Source organism: Gigantopelta aegis, unplaced genomic scaffold, assembly GCF_016097555.1.
Source record: "Gigantopelta aegis isolate Gae_Host unplaced genomic scaffold, Gae_host_genome ctg1752_pilon_pilon, whole genome shotgun sequence".
Classification (NCBI taxonomy): Eukaryota; Metazoa; Mollusca; class Gastropoda; order Neomphalida; family Peltospiridae; genus Gigantopelta; species Gigantopelta aegis.
Window position 1 is genome coordinate 145,585 of NW_024532785.1, and position 16,693 is coordinate 162,277.

Genomic DNA, 16,693 nt, shown 5'->3' on the forward strand with positions numbered 1-16,693 from the left:
TACAAAAATAATAAAGATTTCAAACAATAATTAATGACTCTCTCTCGACATAGACATAATATTAATATACAATAATACATTATTAATTATTATATGGAAATAAAATATTAATTGTTAGATATATAGGAAATGATAGTTCCTTATAAATATTCCATAAAGACAATTTGTAAATTTAATTACATAAACTAAATTATTTACAAGCACACACAAAAAAATATTAATTATAATAATATAATATATGATATTAATATAATCATAATATATTAATTTTTATATTAAATAATACCGCACACATAATAATAATAGTAGTAGCTATATCTTTAACAAGTAGATTTGTTCCACCCGATAGCTTCATGACATATAATAAGATATACCATAGCTGTTGCCGTGGTTACTATCATCATGGGAAAACCCATTCTATAAAAGGATAAATAGATAAATGGATGTATAAACTAATTGATGGATGAATAAATTGAAAAAGATAAACAGATAAACATACTTAAAGAATTGATTAAAGGAAATACGGTAGCCATTTTGTTCCGCTAGTCCAGCACACACAACATTAGCAGAGGCACCAATCAATGTACCATTACCTGTAATGTCATTACACTAATAAATGTTAAAGTTCAAAGGTCATAACATACCCCCAAGACAGGCACCAAATGCAAGTGTCCAGATAAGTGGTCTGAGTGGTAGACAAACTTCAGGAGAGTCTGCCAATTTAACAATTACTGGAATCTGATTGGACAAATGAGACAATATTGATTGGTTGGATTATATATACCATGGCTTGTGTGAAGGGTATATTATCAATAAATGAAGAAACAATGGCAGACACCCACAAGACAAGAATAACAGCTACTAGTAATTGTTTGTCTTTATCTACATCCTGTAATAGGAAAGAGATGTATTAGTGTGATAGATATTATTAACTTATAATATTAATATCAATATCAGTGTCAGTATCAATCAGTAGTATAATAATTATCAATTAATATCAATGTTACCATCAATTACTGACAATCAGTATCATATCAATATCAGTATCAGTGTTAAGATCAATTAGAATCAGTTTTTATATTAGCACTATCCATTGATATCAAGTGAGCATTAGACACAAACAAACCTTGATAATATTAACAGTAACTTCTCCGATGAAATCAATTAGTCCTAGTTCTGCTAGTCCCTCCATTAGTACAAACAGTCCAGCAAAGAACAATAATGTGCCCCATTCAACTTTATGTAACACACCCTCAAGTTCTTGTATATCAGCTAATAATAGTAATACCAATGCTCCAATATGGCTATCCAACCTGTGGAAGGAAAAATATTAAAACTTCTCATATTAAAACACTAATATGTGGTTACTATGGTGATGCATTCTATTGGAGTAGCAACAAGCAGTAACAGAACATCTTGTCAATGACACAGTGAGTTAAGAACAAACCCACTTTATTGAGGAACTAGTTATTAAGGACACTTGTTGTAGTCCCATACTTTAGTGTATTATACAACCTCTATATTGAGGACACTTGTTCTAGTCCCATACTAATACTTTAGTGTATTATACAACCTCTATACTGAGGACACTTGTTCTAGTCCCATACTAATACTTTAGTGTATTATACAACCTCTATATTGAGGACACTTGTTCTAGTCCCATACTAATACTTCGGTGTATTATACAACCTCTATATTGAGGACACTTGTTCTAGTCCCATACTAATACTTAGTGTATTATACAACCTCTATATTGAGGACACTTGTTCTAGTCCCATACTAATACTTTAGTGTATTATACAACCTCTATATTGAGGACACTTGTTCTAGTCCCATACTAATACTTCGGTGTATTATACAACCTCTATATTGAGGACACTTGTTCTAGTCCCATACTAATACTTTAGTGTATTATACAACCTCTATACTGAGGACACCTCTATATTAAAACTAAATGTCTCATAGTGTCTATAGTAGAGAGGTATACACTGTGTTTGTGTGTGTGTAAGTACCCAGGTTAAGTTCTACAAGGGAATAAAATGGGAGAAGAAGAAACAGTATGATGACCACTAGTAAGACCACAAGATTTTATTAGTAAAATTCGATCAGTAAATTTTGTAACGTTCTCTAAGTCTTCAAGATTTTTACGCCACAAATCCATAGATGACCGAGCTCTATAGAATAAGAGATCAAATAAGAGACTATTAGACATACAGACAGTCTTACGTAAGTGTCCTTTGTTCTCGTAATTGATATTGAACTTCTCTTGCTTTAGTTCGAATGGCTTCACGAACTGCTCTTTCTCTAAAGACACTGTTGGCATGAGACGAGCTGTCCTCTCCCAAATAGCTATCTCACGTTTTAGTTCTGTAGAAAACAAAACAAGTTATATAACAATTAATACTATACATCCATTTGTTAATATTATACATCCATTTGTTAGTATTATACATCCATTTGTTAGTATTATATATCCATTTATTAATATTATACATCCATTTGTTAATATTATACATCCATTTACTACAAACCTGCAATGTGTGGTGGATCATTATCTTTTCTTCCAACATAAACAATATAATAAAATAAACTAAAAAAATAAAAATAATTATAAACATCTATCAATTAATTTATTAATATATTTATCAATATTTCATCTATCTATCTATCTATCCATTTATCCATCTCTCTTGCTATCTGTCCATCCATTCAAAGGCTTACAGGAGGACTCCGTATGCAGTTACAGTGCAAAAAACTATTCCAATAAGTAAATGAAGAGTGAACTCAGCAAAATTAACTCCCTATATAGATATAGTACTGATGTTTACTTTTAGTACTGGTTAATTACCTCTCTTGTTATCAATGGATGAGAGACAATGATAACATTGGGGGGATCTCCAATGGCTACAGTATATATAATATATCTAATATATTATAATATATTACAAGTATTATAATATATTATAATACATGTAATATATTACATGTATTGTAATATATTATAGTACATGTAATATATTACATGTATTGTAATATATTATAGTACATGTAATATATTACATGTATTGTAATATATTATAGTACATGTAATATATTACATGTATTGTAATATATTATAGTACATGTAATATATTACATATATTGTAATATATTATAGTACATGTAATATTAATTATCATTTAATGATATTGTGTTTTTTAACCTGTTGCAGTTCCTCCAATATTGGAAAATAGGACTTCAGCAATTAATACTGGTACAGGATCTAAATTAAGTACTTGACAAAGTCTAGAGAGAGAGAGAGAGAGAGAGAGAGAGAGAGAGAGACAGAGAGAGAGAGAGAGACAGAGAGAGAGAGAGACAGAGAGAGAGAGAGAGAGAGAGAGAGAGAGAGAGACAGAGAGAGAGAGAGAGAGAGAGAGAGACAGAGAGAGAGAGAGAGAGAGAGAGAGAGAGAAGAGAGAGAGAGGAGAGAGAGAGAGAGAGGGAGGGAGGGAGGGAGACAGACAGACAGACAGACAGACAGAGTCGGCATAGACAATTCAATAACCATACTCACCTAATAGATACTGGTGTTAATAATAAAATCGTTGTCACATTATCCTATGATAATAATATTACAATGGAAAATGAACTTGGTAATGTAAGAAACATTTAGTTATTAAATTATTAAAACATCTAGTTATTAAATTGTTTAAAAAGAACCTAATAACTATTAATATAGTTGTATATTGTACATATAAGTGTGTATATAATAAGTTACCAGAATGCTGAAACAACAGCTGAAAATAAACATAGTAGAGATATCAATGGAAAAGCTTTTCCTCTTGATAATTTGTAAGCCTATAAAATTGTGATAAATAGAAATGAATATTAATTTTCTGAATAATTATAATTAATAATAATTATAATACCTTTACTGCAAAATAATCAAAGAATCCAGTCTGTGAGAAAATAGCAACTAGAACCATCTATAATGTGAGAAAAATTAATGTTAATGTCGCTCTCTCTCTCTCCTCTCTCTCTCCGCTCTCTCTCTCTCTCTCTCTCTCATCTCTTTCTCTCTCCCTTAAATATTACTGACCATTCCAAAAAGGAGACAAATAGTTTCTAAACTAATCCACTCAACAGTTGTCTCTAAAGTTGGCCGCTAGTAATAATATATTATAATATTTTACATGTATTCATCATACGTACTTTATGTAACATTGATAACACTCCTAGGACAGTTGTACTGCCTATAATAGCGGCAATGGTTCGATGGACCAACTACAAATAAGAAAGTGGGTGTGGTTATGTTAGTCTGTTCACTTACATCAAATATTATCAACACATAGACAATAATAAGAATGAAAGCAGCTAGTATGATCTGAAATGAAAGAATAATATACCATATATGGTAATGGTTAAAATAACACATGGAGTCTATTTGTCTGCACTACTATATTTCCATCCATCCATCCATTTGTTCATCCATTCATCCATTAACCTGTCCAGTGGAGCTTAAAATTTCTCCGAGAACTGAAAATTCAAAATGAACATCAAAAGATGTCTCCACATGAAAACTAACAACTACGTCATTTTCCCTAACACAATAATAATAATAATAATAGTTATAAATTATTTACTTATTTAATTCAATGGAGCGTTTGATGACACTATCCTCATCGTGTTCTCCATTTTTTAACTTTTCTTGATCACTGAGGAGTTGAATGGACACACAGTTTTTTTTCATCAGCACCATTTTCCAATAACTAGAGAAAGAGAGAGAGAGAGAGAGAGAGAGAGAGAGAGAGAGAGAGGTAGAAGACACTCTGTATATCTTCTTACATCACATGAACTATGAACACTAGTTCTGTTGTGAGCACAGATAGTCATAAAATTAAGAAACAGTTACTTGGAGAACCATAACTTGGAGAATTTGATGCAGACAACAAACCACTCGATGTGTTAGTTACTCCAGTATACTCCATGTCTGTAAGTATATAGGTATATATAGTTAGATTCTCTCTCTCTCTCTCTCTCTCTCTCCATACTCTTTCTCTCTCATCCACATTCACCCATTAAAAGGTCCTTTCATGTGAAGTTTTAAACTATGCCATTTATCATATTCACTTGGTACAAATTCTATTTAAAAAGTTAAGGAAATAAAATATCAACCTGTCACTGACTGGATGGTGATCAAAAACATATCAAAATGACAAAATACAGTGTCAGCTGCTAAGATATAGATAGTAACACATTGTATAATAACAATTTGTATAAAAGGAAAATTAACTGAAATACCAAAGACTTCACTTTCTCTCTAATAGTAACAGCTGGCATAAATAGTCTAGCTATCATGATCATATCATCAGTCAAACAGAGCGTCAACATGTTATCAAATATTATGATGCACTTAGTACCAGGAGTGAACACACCATAGACTAGGTGACTAGGAGGGGAACCAGCTGTGACTTTTACTGTCCCCATATAAAGGGGGTATATAGGTCTTGTAGTGACACATATTATATTGTTAGTTCTCATTCAAATATTGTAATGGAGATTAGTTGTCGTACAAGGCTATCATATATTATTGAAGTACTTAGAAATTACTTTAGCAGGTTGATAAGTGGGAGGGGTAATGGATGGATGAAAAAAGTAGATGGATTTATGGGATTTGGATGGTAGATGGATGGATGGATGGATGAATGGACAAAGGAGAGAGAATGGACATGTTAAGTAGGATACTGTATGGTTCATTGATGTTGGCTTTTGCTAAAATATATTTTTCTTCCAATTCGTGATTAATAGAAAAAATACCTACAACAAATGGACGTTCATATAAAATAAAATGGACACGCATAATTACACTAGAAATGAATACATAATAACGAAAGGGACACACATTAACATGATACAAAGATTTTCTTAGACAGCAACTTACCATTGACATGATAATAAGTACAGCAAGAATTGTAATTCGAAAATGACTAAAATCTTTTTTAGTCTCTCCTTTTTTCTTCTTTTAGGTGCCTGTGATGTAAGCAGTGGCTCCGCCTGTAAGTCACTGGATACAATTATTGAATCTTCCTGATATGGAGGAGCCGGTAATAGTTCCCTCACTTTGTTTATCATCTTTGTCATCAATATGTCATCAACATTTGTCTGACATATATCTGTACTCTACAAACACAGGAAAAAATAATAAAGAAAGAATAAATGAAAATACTAAAACCAATAAATATAGTAAATATTTAACAAAAAAAACACAAAATAAATACCAAAGCAGATGTAATAAGAAACAACAATAACAAAACAATAAACAAACAAATATATGCAACGTTTGTCTGATTTGACTCCACTCTTGAGGAGGTATATGTTCCGTAAGTTGGGTGAAGTGTGCCGCTGTCTCAACAAACCATTCCTTGCTCTTGCTCTTGCACTTGGTACTCGTTGTCGAGAGAGAAACGTCTCGTAGTCTGGAGGAGGTGTTTTTCTACCACTCTCATTTCGATCTGAGTAGTAGAAGGCCTCAGATCGAGAGGTAGGCTGTGGAGAATTCTTTGTGCTGAGTTGAGCTACGAGTTATTATTAATCCACATCGTCCATGTCAGCTTTGAGTACATTGACTGAGCTTTGCTTATCAACAACAAAACATTGCAGAAGGTGCAACAGTTTCGAATGAAATAAAGTCAATATTAAGGTCATGAGATCCAGGAGGAGGGGCTCGTAGCGTCACCACCCACCCGCAACATGTCATATAGGCGTGGCTACATCAATTGCAAACACAACGAAGTTCTGCCACGTCAAAGACAGATACGATTTTAGTGACTAACCAACAAGTTATCATTACTACTAGATATAAGGAGATCTAGTAAACTCATAAGACGAAAGATCTCTACGCCAGTGATGGCTGTTTTAGTCTAAGACGCGGTGTTTCGAAGAATACTGCTAATTAAATTGTACATTATTACAATATGGGGCAAACCTACCATGTGGGACATGTCAGACAGATTACCTCGAACTCGTCGAATGCAAAAAGCGAGATAGTTCCAAGATTTAGCTCAATTACCACCTGAAGTAGCTGTTGAAGTCTTATCTCATCTTGATTGCCACTGATCTCTGTCTGGCATCCTGTGTCAATGAGTTATGGTATAGTTTAACCAATGTAGAGGTTCTTTGGAAAAGGTATTAAAAAGACGTAGATATCACCTTGCCACCCTTCTCCCTCCTCCCCTACTCTTTTACACTCCTTCACCTCTCTATCCCTCCCTCCCTCTATCTTCCCCTCTCCCTCCCTTCCTCTCTCTTCCCCTCTCCCTCCCTTCCTCTTCCTCTCCCCCCCCCTCTCATCTCCCCTGCCCCCCCTCTTTCTAGGTTGTGCTACAGAAGGTGGGAACAGGTCTCTGCTTATCACAATGGATATTTGGTAGCAGTTAATCATTATTGATGATATCATTTATCTCTTACTTTTAGTGTAACCATTCATTCAAGAACTCTACATGATTCTCGACAATGGTATGTTATCATTTGCATCTGATCCTCACGAGGTTTGTAACTAGATCATATCTAACTATGCATCCATTTAACAATCCATGTATCCATTTTTCTATTCCACATGTCCATTTAACTGTACATGCATCCATTCATTTAGGGTAAACATACTTAATACGTAAAGGAGTATTGACTGATGATACACAGTCCATCACTGAATTTATAAATTTTACTGAAGAGATATTTCGTGGCCAAGTTTAGAGCAATATTTACGTGACAGGTTTGATCTCTTGTGTCATGTGACTGTCATGTGATCTCTATTGTTTACTTTACATGTAGACCAGATGTTTTGGAGTGTCTTGTAGAGCTACATAATTACAAGGACATTTTTTTGCCTGATGCATTGAGGTAGGAGTGAAATTAATCTGTAAATATTTATGAGTTAAATTGCTGTTTTCCATAGAGCATTCTTTTCACGTATTCCTGCACCTAGAGAGAGGGGGTATTTCTTGACAGACTCCTGGATCATTTTTCTAAACGATATTGTCAGTGCAATTCTGATATACCTTATTCTAAAGGTAGTTGATTGCTATCCTAAGTCACTGTAGTAAGTACTGATGTTTACTAGTCTAGAGCTTACTAATGGTAGCTATCTTAGGTCACTGTGGTAAGTACTGATGTTCACTAGTCTAGAGCTTACTAATGGTAGCTATCCTAGGTCACTGTGGTAAGTACTGATGTTTACTTGTCTAGAGCTTACTAATGGTAGCCTATACTAGGTTACTGTTGTAAGTACTGATGTTTACTTGTCTAGAGCTTACTAATGGAGCTATCCTAGGTCACTGTGGTAAGTACTGATGTTTACTAGTCTAGAGCTTACTAATGGTAGCTATCCTAGGTCACTGTGGTAAGTACTGATTTCACTAGTCTAGAGCTTACTAATGGTAGCTATCCTAGGTCACTGTGGTAAGTACTGATGTTTACTAGTCTAGAGCATACTAATGGTAGCTATCCTAAGTCACTGTGGTATGTCATATTAATTCTTACATTTTATAGACACAGTTCACGTTTATGCTACTCCCTAATTCTCTTAAGTGTGGACTTGACTAGTCCCTGTGTTAAAAACAAAATGTCCAAGAAGAGAGTTCATAAGAAATCTCAGACCTACTGTTATAGGAATCAATGATGAGACATTAGGTCATATGTATGATAACATATATCTCAATGGTCACGTGGCTACGCAGGACACATGTGCTTAAGAGGAGGAGTGGCAATATAGATTTTTATTTTTCTAATTTTGTTTTGTATTTCTAAAAGATATTGTTCTATTTGTATCTATTTTGAAAGAAATAATTTTATTATGTTCACATAAATGGAAAGGAACATTTAACAATAAATAAGTATTATTTGTTAACGTTTATAAAGAGGCAATTTATTTTCATAAAATTGCAATAAATTATATTTTGAATGTTCTAATATTTTGTACTAACAGTTGTAATGACAAATTTGACAACAAGTGGTAAATCTTTTATTGAGGTTGTTCTCGTACAAAATATTAACTATGTTTTCGACTGCAGTACAGGTCTATCTCTTTCTTCAATAGGCGATGATTCCAACGACATTAGTCCTTGTGACTATAAGAAAATATTACATATTTGTACCTTTAATTAAAAAATATTGGTATGTGACCAGACCTCTTTGGAATCCAGATAACAGTAGCTATGAAATAGCTGACTGTCTGGGGTACGGATAGCGTCTCTAAAGTGCCACTCCTCCTCGTCTTCTTCCCAAATTGTTCCAGCTGCTCATGACATACACCACAACCTGTGCAACATGTGTGAGGAGTACATGACGGGAGAGGGAGAGAGGGAGAGAGGGAGAGAGGAGAGAGGGAGAGAGGGAGAGAGAGGAGAGAGAGAGAGAGAGAGAGAGAGAGATATGTCAATAATGTACACCAAATACTCTTACCTGATTATCTTCTCTGGCAAAACTTGACAACTAACTCCACCTCTTCTTCTCTCTACCAACTGACCTTTCTCTTACTTCCTGCTCCATAGTCAGTACTGGTTCTGTAATGGACATATTGAGTTTAATAGCATACTTAAGTGATGAAATACCATTTTGGTTTGGTAATTGAGTCCCTTAATGTTAACCAGTCCTAGAAACAAAGCATAAATAACATCTTTTGTCTTTTAATTCCTCCCTCCCCTCTCTCCTTTCCTCCACTTACATCAGGACGAAGGTACCAGTTTCTCATCATACCCCTCGTCCCTCCTTATCCATTCTATTCTCTTGATAATGCCAGTCTAAATGTTGTTGATATGCATCACGTTTGATCCTCTGTGAAACGTAAACCACAAGATGTACAAGGCTCTCCACGATGAAGCAAATCAGTCCACCTGATCATATCGTCTGCAAGAAAAGAGTGTGGACAGTACTCTGACAAACACACCCTGTATGAATTAATGGAGAAATAATATTGCCTATGTACAAGTTAAAATATTAATTTTAAAAGTTATTTAGTAGAAGATTTGAGGACAGTGCATCTGTGTGCGTGTACAATGTGGTGAATGAAATTTGAGATTATTGTTTTTTATGGTATCTTTTTAAATAATAATTCTATTCTCCTTTCTATAAGGAAATAGTTAAATGACACCAGGCTTCTTAAAAGAGGACCACACATCAAATGACTAATAGAAGTTTCCTATACAAATGGTATGGAATCACAAGAATGCAATAATGAATTTCTAAAATATGGAAACACGGGAACACAATAATAGGTTCCTATAATGGCCCACTTCTTTAAGTCTTTAACAATTTAATCTGATCTCTGGAATAAGTGGCAACGGATGTGATATTGATGGCATATTAGGGTCCCTATCAGGGGGTCTTGGATCAACTTTAAAACAGACCAGTCTTTTCCAACTGCTGATATAGATCAACCACATTCATGGCTTTTAAAAGAGTAAAAATCAATTAAAAATATTAACAAAGGGAGTTACTCACAGTGAGAAGGAGGAGGTCCAAGAGTCTACCTGTGAAGGTGGTGGAGGACCTGGACGGGGAAAATGCCGAGGAGGGGAACTACCTCTAAAAGGTGGAGGTCTATTATGAAATCCTTGACCCCTGTGACGAGGTCTAGGAATATCTCTGGGACCATCTCTTGGCCATGGTCTAAAACTACCTCCTAGAAGGTATATGTGGTCTCCGACCCCTACTGGGGAAATTTGTCATCAAAATTAGAATGGGACATATGATTGAGAGTGGATGGGTGTGATGGTGTACAGAAAAATTATGTGAAGGTGGGGGTGGTTGTGATCGGGGTGGAATATGTGATGATGAAGGTGGTACATGTGAAGATGAAAAATGAGATAAGTTCTGATTGTTCTGAGGAGGACTGTTTGGTTTCTTCAGTATACGATTCTGATTAGTTTGTCTCTGTAATCATAGAGTTGATCAACTTTTTTACGAGAGTGTCATGTTCTTTCTTTGAAAGTGTACCAGATTTTAAAACGAATCTCAGCCTAAATATAGAATATAGATGGATGGATAGATAGTAGTAATGGATGGATATCGACAGGGGTATGGATGAATAGATAGGGGTAAGGATGGATATAGGGGTAATGAATGGATAGACAGGGGTAATTGGATTAGAGTAATGGATGGATAGATAGGGGTAATGGATGGATAGATAGGGGCAAGGATGGATAGACAGGGGTAATGGATTAGGAGTAATGGATGAATAGACAGGGTAATGAGGATGGCTAGATAGTAGTAATGGATGGATAGATAGGAGTAATGGATGGATAGATATGAGTAATGGATGTATAGACAGGGGCAATGGATGGATAGATAGGAGTAATGGATGGACAGACAGGGGTAATGGATGGATAGACTAGGGGCAATGGATGGATAGATAGGAGTAAGGATGGACAGACAGGGGTAATGGATGGATAGATAGGGCAATGGATGATAGATAGGGGTAATGGATGGATAGATAGGTTACAAGAAGAATGAATCAAATATTGAACTGGTAAACAAGTCATACTGTTTTAACATGTAATCTTGATGTTGACGTAATAATCAGGTGGGAGATCATTGAGTTCTAACAAATCACAGGATATCGTCTTAAAATGGTCCTCAGATGAAGTGGAATCAACCATATCTTTATAACAGATGACATGATTTGTCATTGGTGGAATAATCTTTATCTATACGTAACTGCTTACTAGCAGGCTATAGGAGACAAGATATACCTGTAATCCTGAGTCATATTATATTATCAATAATTACCTTCCTCAAGAGTGTCAATAATTTTATGTTTTACTCCAGTAATATTTTTCACTTCATCTAACGGGACATTCTTATTTGTCTCCATGGCAACAGTAGGACTAGCACTACGGGGACGTGTGGACTTTTGAGACGTTGGGTCTGTGTTCTTTTTTTCTGGACTGGGGACTGAGGCTACGTTGCTTCTGTACAAGGAGAGAGATAAAGAAGGATGCTATTGATAACGTACTTACCTCTTCTTTAGGTGGTAAAAGTCCCATTGCTCTCTGCTTATCAAATTTCTTCTGTCGCTGCTCTTCGAGTAGTTTTTTGGCTCCGATCTTGTATAGATAAATTACTGGATTTGTTAGAATTCTGTGATTGTTGTTGAGGTTTTTCATCTTTTATTTTTAATGGACTTTTTGATTTACGAGATTTTACAACTTTAACATTTAGAGGACTCCTAGATCTATTTAGAGGTTTTCCTTACTCACACGTACTGGACTTCTTGACTGATGCTGAGTTTTTTCATCTTAGGACTTTGTGATCTCTTTTTAACTTTCTCCTTTGAAATTTTTTTATCGAATCCTTCATATCAGCACTTTGAGATAGAGCAGAACCTTTTGAATGATGTACCTTAGAAAGATATACAAAAATGAAAAAATAAATTATGGTATACCACTTTAGTAGGGGGTGAATTCCGCTGTGATGGTTTACTAGCAGCTGTTTCACTTGATGAAGTTGGTTCTTCTATTTGCTGTGTATTAGAGAACCAAGTTAACAAAAAAAAAACAGAAAAAAGTCTTACAGATCCAAGAAATTTAGGATTTAAAATATAGTAGGGCTGGAAGGATCTTGTCTAGATGGATCTTGTGCTGTTATAGGCCAATTTGGATCAATAGCATTAATGTGTTTATCAATGGCTGCTAATTTTTTAACTGGAATGTAAGGCGGCCATGTTTGTCTAAACTTATAAAGAGAAATACTAAATTTTAGGATCATTCTAAAATAAGAGAAAGAATATGGGTTATTAATATTTAGGGGGTGGAGCTTGATAGATATTAACATGACACAATATTTGGTAATGAATATGATTAACTTAATAATATAAGTATTATAATTATATTCATAGATATAATTATGCCCAAACACCTAGGGGGTGGAGCCTGATAATGTAAGACACTATTTGGCAATGAATATAATTAACTTAAATTAATTAGCATTATAATGACATTCATAGATATAGGTTGCCATAACATACCATGCACTCAAAAGCATGACAGAACACGCCCACAATATTCTTGCTGATCACTTCTAAGAACTCCCCTCCAAGATTCTTGATCATGGAGTCCATGAGGTATAGTGTGGGAATCTTGTGTTCCTGACGTACCTAACATCAACGTAGAAAAAGAAAAAATGACCTACTCTTTTATCACGTGACATAGCCTGTTATTTTTTTTTTTTTGTTACCCTAGTAACTAAAAATACCTTAAACATATAAAATAATAACAATGTTTTCTTTTTTTTTTTTAAATATTGTCATTACATTAAGATAGATATTACACAGTATTGATATGATTATCGCTATGACAACTTGGTGTCCCCAATATTACTGGTGTAGCAGCTACCTTGAAGAAACGGGACTGTACAAACCCTCCACGATTTGAGGGGCAAGATGTTTGTGTTTTTCTGCTAACATGGTGAGCATGTTGATGATAGGCTTAGAATTAAAGGTGAGATCTTCTAGCGAGGTTTCATAGTCTTTGAGAATCTCTTTATCTTTAGGATCCATCCCAAGTTAGAAAAGAAAGGAAAAGAGACGTGAAGGTGTGGAACTTGGAAAGAAAAGGAAGAGAGAAGAAAAGATGACACACAACTAACTTAACGCGTGATGATCACGTGATAGAAAATAGGAGGAGCTAAGCGTCTAATTTATTTGTTTAAAAAATCGCAGTAGCTGACTGTCACATAGTTATTAACTTGATCGAGTTAAAATTGACTGAAAACAACAATATTCAAAGAAAAAGGACTTAACTAAATGGAAGGAGAATATGATTTTTTTGTTTAAAATTGTTCTAATAGGTTAGTAACCTAAACAGTTGCAATCTACATACAAAGTATACATATTAAGTTGTTATAGTGTGGGTGGTAAGACTAGCTATAAGTTTATATCATTATATTATATTAGGTGATGCTGGTGTTTGGTAAAACTAGTATTGTTAGACGTTATACTGATGGTGTATTTACGTCAGCTGGTATTCCTACTATTGGAGTCGACTTTTGTATCAAAACACTAAGTATTAACGGAAGTGCAATAAAGGTATGTCAAGTCATGTGACAATGATATGATGTCATTTAATATATGTTTGTGAACTTTTGTTGTGTTGAGTGCTAGGAAGTGAGCAATTAGTATAAACAAACAATGCACAGAAGGAATATGTTCTTTTAAGTTTATTTTGTAGTTTGGAATACTTTGGAAAAGAAATTATTATAATGTGACAAGTTGAAGCAATTGAAAGGAAGGAATGATGAGTTTGCACATTAACAGGTTGTGTTTGCTTTAATTAATGCATGATGAGATGACCAAGGACTTTCAATGTGCCACATCATCACTTTGTAGTCACATGACTTGTGATGTGTCATCACAGACTTGCTGCAATTACATGACTTGTGATTGTGTCTTTTTTGAGGTGTATATATATGACTGACAAAGGAACACCTCATAATAATTAAGAAGGGGCGTGGCTCAATCGATCATAATAATTATTCAATTTCTTTTAGTTGCAAATTTGGGACACAGCTGGACAAGAACGATTTCGTACAATCACTCAAGTTATTATCGCAGTGCTGATGCTATTGTACTAGTATATGATATAGGATCAGCAAACATTCAGAAACCTTCCGAATGGCTCTCAGAAGTTGACAGATATGCTGGTAATACTGTACATAAGATCTTAATCGGCAACAAAAGTGATCGCACAGACAGAGAGATACAGACCCACTTGGGCAGTCAGTTTGCTCAAGAAAATGATATGCCATTTTTTGGAAACCTCAGCGAAAAATGCTGATAATATTGACAAGTTATTTGAACAGCTAGCTAAAACACTTAGGGACACACATATGCAGAAAGGTGTCAAACAAAACATAGGCGGTCCTCAAAATCTCAAATCAACAGTCCAAGTTCAGAAACCATCTGATGAGAGCAAGAGAAGTAATAATGGAGGTTGCTGTTAATCTATATTAATTTTTTAATAGGAGAAAGTGTTTAATTATCATTATTTGCTACCTACTATAAATAGTTTATTAATACATTTGTATGTTAATCTTGGTGTGTTTGTTTATGATAATAATAATGAAAGGATCGTCCCCATATTCTATGGCTTACATTCTAATTATAGTATCTTGAAATTGTAATAATTGTTTACAATCTTACTATCCAATAATTAACGAAAGGTTAACATTGAAATCATTTTAATTAATAATAACTTGTGGGTGTGGTTTTAGGGCGTGGTTCCAGCATTACGCAGTATAGTCGATGTATTAAATCAACCATGGCTGATGGAATGGAAGTTGATCCAGCACCTGTTGTACGAGATAAAAAACGATTTGAAGTCAAGAAGTAAGTGACAAGTCTATTAGGAAGATGTTCAATTGAATTCTTCCATAAAACTCTAGCTAAAAAGCACCATATTTACTAAATATTTCACTCATATATTTTAAACTACTAGTCACTTTAATATACAGTCTTTTTCCCATTTGTAGTGGAATGCAGTGGCTCTTTGGTCCTGGGTAAGTTGTACATATACTAGCGGTCATGTTGTATTGTTTTCTCGTAATAGATATCGTAGTTGATAATTGTGCTATTTGTCGTAATCATATTATGGATCTGTGTGAGTAGTAGTAGTTTGAATAGATAAATTTGATAATCTTATCACTAGAATTATTCTAGTTATTTGCTTATTCTTTTAATGATATATTAGGTATTGAATGTCAAGCTAATCAGGCATCTGCTACTAGTGAGGAGTGTACTGTAGCCTGGGTGTCTGTAACCACGCCTTCCATTTTCATTGTATTTCAAGATGGCTGAAAACACGTCAAGTTTGTCCTCTTGATAATAGAGAATGGGAGTTCCACAAGTATGTTAATTAATGAGGGGTGGAGTCAATATTGTGTGCATAATGGTCACTGTAGTACAGTGATGACTGTTATACTGGTATCCATGGTTACAGTACATTGATGACTATGGTGTGTAGGTATACTGGTATCCATGGTTACAGTATTTTGATGACCATAGTACAGGTATACTGGATATCCATGGTTACAGTACATCAATGACCATGGTACTGATACATTTTTGACCATAGTATTGGTAGCTGGCATTTTGGTATCCATGGTTACACCATACTGTTGACCATGGTACTGGTATTCTGGTAACCATGGTTACAGTATACTGTTGATCGTACTAGACCTGTCAATATACTGGTAATGATTAACTTTTGAGCTATAAATATTATCTTTTATTTTTTACATCAGATATGGACGCTAGAAGTGAACAAAAAACATACTAAACAATAACAAAAAATAAATAATATTATATTTGTAACACAAACAATATTTAAAATTGCAAAAAAAAAATTAGTGAAATATAAAAACTAATTATTAATAAACTGATTATTAATGAATATATAATTAGAGTAGCTATTTATACTTTTGGTTTTTGGTAATGGCAGAGGAGGTCTCTTACTCACTTAGGTGAGGGATATCTTCCACTGATCCATTAAAATCATGCTCAGATGATGTACTAAAGTCATTTGTACTGGGTGGAGTCTTCAGAGGAGAACATGACTGATTTAAATCTGCTTTAGGAGGTAGAGTCAGTTTTGAAACTTTTGGTTTGGGTAAGAGAGCAGGAGGTCTCATCTTGTTATCAGTAGGTGTAGTGTGTTTTTGT

At 34.4% G+C, this 16,693-nt stretch overlaps 1 protein-coding gene and 1 pseudogene across 1 annotated transcript; one reads left to right on the top strand and one right to left on the bottom strand.

The window, feature by feature from the left end:
* Positions 1–320: 320 nt before the first annotated feature.
* On the bottom strand, positions 321–13,534 carry LOC121391125 (P protein-like). Its single transcript, XM_041522860.1, is given in 21 exon segments — positions 321–417; positions 500–593; positions 645–738; positions 785–889; positions 1,127–1,299; positions 1,302–1,313; positions 2,013–2,086; positions 2,088–2,174; positions 2,722–2,801; positions 2,849–2,904; positions 3,203–3,285; positions 3,557–3,631; positions 3,761–3,840; positions 3,912–3,968; positions 4,082–4,147; positions 4,195–4,266; positions 4,313–4,366; positions 11,997–12,083; positions 12,422–12,499; positions 13,004–13,132; positions 13,382–13,534. Coding segments are annotated over 21 exon segments (1,806 nt in total).
* Positions 13,535–13,793: 259 nt separating this feature from the next.
* LOC121391126 lies at positions 13,794–16,288 on the top strand (annotated as a pseudogene).
* Positions 16,289–16,693: the final 405 nt, after the last annotated feature.